Source organism: Pelobates fuscus, chromosome 2 (genome assembly GCF_036172605.1).
Source record: "Pelobates fuscus isolate aPelFus1 chromosome 2, aPelFus1.pri, whole genome shotgun sequence".
In the NCBI taxonomy this organism is placed as follows: Eukaryota; Metazoa; Chordata; class Amphibia; order Anura; family Pelobatidae; genus Pelobates; species Pelobates fuscus.
In genome coordinates, this window is record NC_086318.1 from 196,511,191 (window position 1) to 196,521,190 (window position 10,000).

At 41.5% G+C, this 10,000-nt stretch overlaps 1 protein-coding gene across 2 annotated transcripts in view; it reads right to left on the reverse strand.

The window, feature by feature from the left end:
- SNX14 (sorting nexin 14) overlaps positions 1–10,000 on the reverse strand; it is a 68,398-nt gene that overhangs the window by 52,062 nt on the left and 6,336 nt on the right. For both annotated transcript variants that reach the window (XM_063443065.1, XM_063443064.1), the window contains exons 3-6: positions 6,543–6,619; positions 6,369–6,447; positions 5,198–5,241; positions 3,896–3,983 (exon numbers count right to left, since the gene is read on the reverse strand). In XM_063443065.1, the coding sequence (XP_063299135.1) occupies positions 3,896–3,983; positions 5,198–5,241; positions 6,369–6,447; positions 6,543–6,619 (288 nt within the window). The remainder of the gene's footprint in view (positions 1–3,895; positions 3,984–5,197; positions 5,242–6,368; positions 6,448–6,542; positions 6,620–10,000) is intronic.

A 10,000-nucleotide genomic window follows, 5' to 3' on the forward strand; every position in this document is an offset into this window, starting at 1 on the left:
TATGTGCATGTATGTTTTTACTCAAATGCAAAATAAAGAATAAAAAAAAAAAAAAAATGGAAAAAAAAAAAAAAGTTACTTGGAGTGATAATACAAAAAGCTCCAGTTATTTAAATATAAATGTGCATATAGATTTGGGATAGTGAACAAGTAAAAGTGTAAAAGCATTAACAATTCCTGTCACAGTGCTATAAACAAACTGACTCTTACTACACTCACTACAAACTCTTGTAAGAGTCAGTTTGTTTATAGCACTGTGTCAGGAATTTTTTATGCTTTTAAATGTTAATACAATAAACTGTCTTTACACTTTCTAAGCTTAATGTGTAGGTGTACTACCTGAGCCCTTATACAAGGGTATATTTTATGGGAACACCAATCTGCCCTATTCTCTTTGTATTTTTTTCTCTCAAGTAAACTGAGGAACTGGTGCATGAAGATTTCTCCTTAAATATTAATATTTTCTACTATTGCCTTCTCCTGTATATAGTGTATATACTTGTTTTGGGGACATATCATCTAAACAGCCACTTGGAAAAATACTGCTCCACTCTTAAAGGGAAACTCCAGTGCCAGGAAAAAAAAACGGTTTTCCTGGCACTGCAGGTCCCCTCTCCCTCCCACCCCCCATCCGCGGTTGCTGAAGGGGTGAAAACCCCTTCAGGTCACTTACCTGAGACCCCGCCGATGTCCCTCGACGGTGGTTTCTTCTCGCCGCCGCTCCTCCCAGTCTTTACGTTGGCTGGTGGGCGAGACTGATCCCGCCCGCCGGGCAGGGAGACCTAATGCGCATGCGCGGCAATGCTGCACATGCGCATTAGAGCATCCCATAGGAAAGCATTGAAAATGCTTTCCTATGGGGAATTGAGCGACGCTGGAGGTCCTCACACAGCGTGAGGACGTCCAGCGACGCTCTAGCACTCTTTTTCTGTGCTATAGAGCAGGAAGTGCCCTCTAGTAGACAGCCACTAGAGGTGGAGTTAACCCTGCAAGGTAATTATTGCAGTTTATAAAAAGCTGCAATAATTAGACTTGCAGGGTTAAGGGTAGTGGGAGTTGGCACCCAGACCACTCCAATGGGCAGAAGTGGTCTGGGTGCCTGGAGTGTCCCTTTAGAGGGAAACTCCAGTGTCAGGAAAACAATCCGTTTTCCTGGCACTGCAGGTCCCCTCTCCCTCCCACCCCCCAATTCCCGGTTGCTGAAGGGGTAAAAACCCCATCAGTAACTTACCAGAGGCAGCGACGATGTCCCACGTCGCTGCTTCTTCCTCCGCCGCCGCTCCTCCCTGTGATTGCGTCGGCCCGTGGGCGAGACTGATCCCGCCCTCCGGCCGGGGAGACCTCAGGCCCGGATACCTTTCTGTTGCATATACATATAACTCGAAATTTTGGGCATTGTAACATACTGATTGTACATATATGTTATTAGCGGCTAAGATATTAGTAGCCAGAAACTTCAAAATCAATAAAGTTCCGGTTTGGGCAGAAGTTAAAGAACAAGTCATTTATCAGTTAAAAATGGAAATGGGTATTGTCAAAGAAGGAAACAGATTTCAAAATTGGCTTAGTGAGATTGGACAACTCTAGATCATATAGCAATATACAATACTATAAATTATTATATTGGTAGTTACCCCTCTTACACGAATTTTGAAAGGTAAATCAATGGCTAGATGAATTTTAAAGTGATATAAGAAATCTCCATTATTTTTCTTCTTTTTATTGCAGGGAATATTGTTATTTGTCTATTTTGGGTGATGTATGGCATTATCATTGGATAAGTAAAATAGGTTTATCTATGCAGATGTTAGAACCAGATCAATTTACATATCTGGAGAAGTATATCTGTAACATAATATTGTGATAATGTATCTTTGCTATGTGTGTAAGATTGGTGCTTTGTGATATGTCATGTATTTTTTTTTTTTTAAATAATAAAAGAAAAGATTTAAAAAAAAAAATCATAAAAAAAAAAAAAAAAAAAAAAAAAAAAAGTTACCTCAGAACTCTAAGCAAGTTTAAAAACAAATTAAATGGGGGCGGAGCGAGAACCTTGAGCTGGTTGGACGTGTGTGGCATGAGCTCTTGTCTAAATCTACAAAACTGTGGTGAAATCATTGGCAATTAAGGCTCAAAACTTACTTTGGTGCACTGCCCACGTCGGGGGTGCTAGAGTGATTCAATTGACACCTGTTACTGCCGGGAGCCCAGCTCAGTGTCACGGCCTACCTAACGTGGATTTGGGGGTGGGGGGGGGGAGCCGCTCCTCTCACTTACATACCTGTTGTGCAGCCTTACCAACCTCCTATCCCCCCCCCCCCCTTTGGACTGGTGGGGGATATCTCCGTCCCCACTGGTGAGCTACAGACTACCTTTGCGGCACATACCTGCAGTTTTCAGCCAATACAAGACAGAGCAAGAGGGTGAGAAGGGAAATTTGGTATACATTTTTCTAATCCCACCCACCTGTTTCCCCTGTCCCCTCTTCTCCCTGTTATAATCCGATTTATTTTTGTTTAATTCTCCCACTAATTGATGCTGGTCTTCCATGTGAGAGTCAAATACATGCCTGAATGTTCTCAAGTGACAAGCTTTCTTTCATTCTCTAGCGCGATTTATGGTAAATTAAATTAATAATGATTTATAGTGGTATACATGTGATTTGTATGTTTTTTGAAAAGCAAACAGTAAAAAAAAAAAAAAAAAAATATGTATTATATTCTAAATTCTTGCTCTAGTGATAATCAGGTATTTGCAAAGATCCATTGCTCCTGGATTTTTGTCGTCAACTAAATAGTGAATGAACCCAAACTGGAAAAAAAAAAACAAAAGCACAATAGAGGACAGGAAGGCAAATCTGGCCCTACCTGTCGCACAAAGAGTGCATACCTATGATCCCTTCTGCACAAGTGTTCACTTGTAGAAGAAGGAGGTCAGTTTGCAAGAGATACAAATCTGTATTCCAAACACTAGAGAGAGTCTTTTGCTTCCCCACTCCTTTGCTTATCCCCCCCCCCCCCCCCCCCCCCGCCTCCAGCAGATAGGGTTACAACATTTTTTTAGTTACTTGCCTGATGCCACGCTGATGTCCCTCGTCAATGGGTCGCCCTCCGCCTCCTCAGACATCATCCGACAGGGATAAGGGGGCCAAGTGCATTAATGCAATGCCTCCCCATAGGGAATCATTGCATCAATGCTTTCCTATGGGGATTTAACTGATGCTGGATGTCCTCATGCAGAATGCCCAGTGTCAGTTAGGCGACAAAAAGTGCCTCTAGTGGCTGTCTGATTGATATTGATTTACATTGCAGGACTAAGTGGCAGGGACACTTCACCCAGACCCCTTCAATGAGATGAAGTGGTCTGGGTGACTATAGTGTCCCTTTAAGACTTGCTTGTATGAAGGAGATATGGTTTGTTTACACACACACAAATATAAAGAGAAGCAGAGTGATAAGGACATTAATAAAATGGAAAATGACAAAAAGTTAAAAATTACAATAAAAACAGTGTCAATGTAAACAAAAAGTGCACATTTACCCCTTAAGGACACATGACGGAAATATTCCGTCATGATTCCCTCTTATTCCAGAAGTGGTGTCATTAAGGGGTTAACATATTGACCATACTAAGATTTAGTCAATAAATTGTGAATTGTGTTGAATTAAAAACCAAAATGCTAAACTTAGGTCAAATTAGATGCACTGGAAAAATAAATCTCCAATTCAGCCACTTTTCTAACTTGGCTATTGTGGACTAAATCTTTAAAGGTCCGTTTTTAGTTCATCACAATTGCTTATTCAGTGAAAAAATGTTACATCACTTGAACGGTAAAGAACTGATGAACATTTAAGCTCAGGAAACAATGAGTAGTATTTGGAAACAAAATGCTTACCTTTTGTATTCTTCTTACTAGAACAGATGCAAAGAATCGTAAAGCCAGCCTTATTTCATCTACGAAAGACTCATCTTCTGTTACTTCCCTGTGCAAATAAAACCAACAAGGTTAAAAAACACAATTCTTATCTGGTTTACAAAATATGTGTTGGAGAAACTTTGGGAGAAAATGTAATTCTAAAGAATGAACTTCAGAGAAGTCCACTTCAGTTTTCACTAGCACTTAGTACACCTACAAAGATAGTTATACGGTCATACTGAAGAACCATAACAACACTCAAAGTATATTTCTGGTAAAATAGAATATAAGCAAATACATATTTATAAGGTATTAGCAACAACCCATGTTAGCCAAAAGTAAAGTATAATCATATTTTATTTTTCCAAAATAGAAAAAAAAATGCACTGAATAAACTATTCAGAAAAAAGTATTTTTTGTTTAAATGTTAGTTATAATAGACTATTTCAGTAAATAACATGTATAAATATATGTGGATTAAATGGACACCATTAAATCATTGCATCTCCAAGCTATATATGTTCAATTTCATCATAAAGTTAACCCATTAAAGGAACACTCTAGGCACCATAACAACTTCAGGTAAATTAATTAGTTATGGTGCAAGGAAGCCCCCCCCCGGCACACTCGCACCTCAAGGGTTTAAAACGGTTTAAATTCAATCTTCGTATCTCCCCAAGCGGCATCTGGCTTCTGAAATTTAACTTTCTGGAAGCGTGGATTGCCGCTGATTTGCTGAAAGCGGTCATCTGATACTTTCAGCCAATCAGTGACTCCCCATTCACAAAACTGGCTTGGAAAGAAACCTACTGCCTAGTATGAAGAGGACTGATGCGTAATGGTCCTATGTACAAAGTTTCCTTTCTCTATTTTTAGATATGCCGCCCTAACGGCGTTAAAGCCCTCCTTTCGTTTGCTCTATTTGCTCGTAGAGATGAGGTATCAAATGTAGTTTGGACTGAAATAAGAGAACTTGTATAGGTCCAATATCTCCTTATTTCCCTGTTCTTATAAACAGGGCTAAGAATGAGACTCAGCTTTATATGGACTGATTATTTGCCTCACTAAATATATTGGTATAGGTGTTTTTATATGTTAAGTGTGTAAAAGAATTTTCTAAATAGAGTATAAAAAAATAAAGCCCTCCTTTGGTAGGACAGCATAACATGCCCTAACGTCAGGATGGGGTTAATTTTTAAATTACTTATTTTTATTTTCATAATACTTCAAAGTTCATACAACAGCCCTACCATATCTTTACTTTACAACACTGTTACTTACCGATACCAAGGATAAACAAAGTTTTCCAGCACTAGTTCAAATACCTGCGTAGAACAGAACAAACATCAAACTTCAGAATATGCAATCACTGTGGGGAAGATTTACGTAACTGTTGCAGAATAATCTGCACATTTTCCGTGACAATTGTATGGTGTAAATTAACACCATAAATTAACCACTGACAATCCACATACATACACAACCCCACAAGCAGCCTCTCACATGTAAAACCACAAGCAGCCCCACACATACACACCTAACACACACAATTCTACAAGCAGCCCCTTTACACAGGCCACATTGCTAGGTCCAAAATACAATACCACATATTACTTATGGACATAAACAATAGAACAGCTCACATGCACACAAATACTACTGCAGCACCCATAAACAATACAAGCAGAATATGATAAAATACACACCTCAATTTCAATGTTTTGTTTTAATACAGTACTTCTAAAAGGCTGCCTACATCTAGATTAGGGTATTGCGGTTTTCCCTTGAAAAAATGACCTTGCTAGTTTTGCTATTACTATCCTGCACCATTTGATTTTATCTCAAACTGCAACTTTAAAAAAAAAAAAAAAAAAATTATATTGCGTATACTCACAACTCGACAGCCAAGGTGAGCATCTCTCACTCATTTTTAAGAGTGGGTTAGAGCTGCCTGGATACTTAGATCTAGGTTGCCAGTGTACGTTTTATCCCTATTGCGTGTATGAAGAACTCACAATACAAAAGCTCTTAATTGACTTCTCAGAGTGCAGTCTTCAATTTTAGCTCATACTAAAACACTAAAGGTGAACTAGACTGTGTATAAACTGAAAGCAGTAGGGCATGTCTGCTATCATTTAAATAGCTGCTCAAATCATCCTGTGTGATAATCTGAACTGGTCTTTGGGGATAACCTTATTTCTGACATACATGAGATTACAGTATACAATTTGTACTCTTAGACCAGAATGTGAAACTCCTGGTTGGAAGGTTTCATCCTTGTGTGGCAGAAGACCCACAAAGCAGTGCACCAATTGACAGTTTAAATGGTCTCACTTATCTATGGCTAACCCTTGTAGCAATACTGAAACTGCACATCTTGGTAGCCCTCCAACACAGTGAGAGTATGAAGAATAAGAAAATTAAAAAAAACAAAAATAAACACACACGATACCTCTGAGAGAGACGCATCCACTTTTGAAGGCACTTTCAGATCTAGCCATGGCTGATAATTTTCCAGCTGAAGAGTAGGTCTGAAATGGAACATTTTCACATTTATCTAATGCAAAATTAACTTTTTTTTTTTTTTTTTTAAATCTGCATATAGAATATACTCAGTTTAGTATACCTATGCCTTTTGCACTTAACCTTGCCACACACTGCACAGCTATGACCTTGTGGGAAAAGTTCTTGCAATTCCAGCTTCTGTAGAAAAAATTATAATAATTTAGAATGTTTGGCATATATTGAACAAAAAATGAAAAACATTGGTCATTGTAACAATTACTAAATTAGTCATTGTAAAAATTACAAATTACATTATAAAGATAAATTATTTTGGGTATATAGCCAAGCTGGATTTTTTCCTCCAAATGTTTTTTACATCAAACTGCACCAGCACTTCCGTACACCTCCCTGGCTTGAGAAACCGATTATCTGGAGGTGCTCTGGTCAGTCCCTGTCCATTGCACAGAGATGCTGCAAATACGGTCACCTCACTTCAGCACTAAAGAGAAGCCAACAAGGTTCACTGATAAATGAGGAAGGGAAAGCTCAGATAAATACCATTATTGTTGGAACACTGCTGGATCCAATAATGAAATTGGAATAATAAACGTCAATAGAGGAGTTTGAGAATTATTTCTTTGTTTACCACAATGATGGATATGCTAAACGGGAAATATCACAGCAACTTCAATGTTTATATATATATATATATATATATATATATATATATATATATATATATATAATATGGTAAAAAGAACATTGTTTCTCCAGTTTTAGATTTTACCTAAGCAGACATAAGTATAAACAAAAATAAAGAAATCTGCTGCCTACATTGGTTTCATTGGCATTAGTCAGTGATCTACATTAAACCATGACACAGCTAAGAAGATTTAGATGAGTGCTTACCGATGTGTGCCTGGCTACACTACATAAGATATACATTAATTGTACAACATTTACTACATGTCAGATACAATATACAAAGTGCTAATAATCTTACACAATGCTGTACTATATACAATCTGGCAGACCCGTTAGCATCAATGTTGAACCTTGAATTGCCTTGCAAGAACACTATCATAACCGAGGCCACTACATCTCAATGAAGTGGCCAGGGTGCAGTGGCCCCATCATTTTAACCCTGCAATGTAAAACACTGCAGTTTTTTTGTTTGTTTTTTAGGGAAAAACAAACAAACCATTGCAATGTTAACCCCTTAAGACCACAGCCAAATGTACAAGTTGTGATCCAAGAAAAACGTAAACAAAACCTGGCATTTGCGCTATATGTCTGTCCAACTGTAATTCACCTCTTTCATATTAAATGCACCCAGACGTATTATATATCATTTTATTCAGGGGAAACAGGGCTTTCGTTTAACATCAAATATTTACGTATGGAACATAATTTAATATGAAAAAAATATAAAAAAAAATGGGAGAAGGGGGCGGGGCCTGGCTGCAGAGCCGAACGGACGTGTCTCCTCAGGGCTCCCGCATCAAACGAGCAAACACAGCGGGGAAACTGCTTATTTTGCCACCGGAGAGAGGTACACTGCCCCTGCTATGCTACCCGGAACCGGGACTTACCCGGAGACACCATTCATGCGACTCACCCGGGCAGACTCACTATACCGGCTGCTGCGGCCTACTCAAGCGGGTGGCGCGTGGGAGGCGGCCGCTCCCCTGCGCCTAATTCCCGCACCTCGACCAAGCATGCACCCCCGTTCCCCCCCCTATGGACCGGTGGGGGTCATCCCGGTCTCCGCCGACCCGCGACATGAAGCACGGTCACCCATGGCGGCTCCAATTCGACCAAATCTCACGGGCGACAGCAGATGCAAGATGGCGGACGAGCCCACGCGACCTGGGCCTATAACGCCACAAGCCACTGGTGTGCAGATCACCTCACTAGAGCACTATACAGTGCGTCTGAACGAGATCTTCCAGCGCTGGTGGGAAGGCCTGGAGCGACGCAGCAAACAGAAACAAATTACAGCGGAGAAACAAGCAGATAGACGGGGGATGCCGGGAGAGAGGGGGCCGCGCACAGGTGCACAACATGGCACCGCAACCGGCTCACATACCGGCAACCATCCTAGGCCGAAGGCCAAACGGAGACTCCCTCCAAGGCACCGACCACAACGCCGGAAGCCCGACCGCCGCTGGCGGCGGCAGAACACCCGGGTTTTCCAGGACGCCCACAATGGGGTAGACCCGGCCTCAAAGAGTCACCGAGTCTGTGGCATGCAGGTGCTGGCCTTCTCAACGACCTGGGGCTGGTGGGCGGCCTCCCACCACATCCCCCTCGCACTACCCATGGGAATACTGCAACTACCAGCCACAATACCACCCCGCAGAGGGATTGGATGAAATCGGATGAGCAGGCCAGCCCGCAGATACTCCCGACTGTTAGCTGCACCCAGCAGGGAACACCATTGGGACTGCCCGTGCTGCCTGTCATGTACCTACATGCATATTTCACTGGCTCCGCCTGACGGTGCAGGGATGATCTGGCGGACTTTAACGCATGTTCCGTAAGCCATGCCTTACCTAACCTACTATATGTCTAGCTACTCTCACTACTCATATGCTCACCCTGCTAGTTATGCTACATACATCGATTTTTCATACAGCAGTGAGTTACCAAATGCACCTACATATATTCTCACCACCACCTTACCACAGACGGCCGCTTCAGGCACTTGAACTCGGACTTACCCTCACATGCAGGTCGGTGGGCTGCACAAGCAATGGACTTAAAAGCAAAGAGCAAGCTATCTACTTACCCCTCACCTAGGACCGCACTAACAGCACCCGCCGAACCTCATCATATCTACACTTACCGCCGCACAGGACTGCGCTGCAAGAGAGGGAGAGAGCCAGCTGATATAACAACACACACGGTTAGCCTGCCCAAAGCCAGCTCGATGTATACACACCTGTTCGTTTGGACTGCAGCACCTGAACCTCGATGCACACACTGTTATAGAGTTAATCAGTTTTATGTTACCGCTCATTGACACTCTAAATTGTATGTTGACTTTCTCACAGAAATGGGAGCACTATATGTTCACCTACTATAACTGTATTCTCACAGCATGTAATTTACCACATAGTTTAAAGCATAGCTGGCGGGGGCCAGGGTTGCATTTAAACATTGCATTTTCGCTATTTGATATTATAGAGTTAAGCATGCTTACTGACAGTCCACTCTGGACGCCATAGATGGTCTCACCGCCTAAACACTCAATGTAGATGCAGCCAGCCCTATGCTCTCAGTTTTTCTTAAGATATGCTCTGCGCATCACGCACTATGCCTGCTTCCTCTCCCTATAACACGATACAGCTAGGCAAAAACGTTTGACGGTGGAGCAACTGGGGCGGCCATGTGGCACGCTAACCTAACTTGTTCTGCTGTAAGCATAAAAGGTCCTACTACTAAGTACCGACACAGAATCCGAGCTGTCTAACTTGCAGCAGGCTTAATCGGTTAAGGTATACTCATAGCCAATACCGTAGGAGTGAAAAGTAATTACCCACGCACCCAATGTCTAAACTACTGTTTATGTTATTA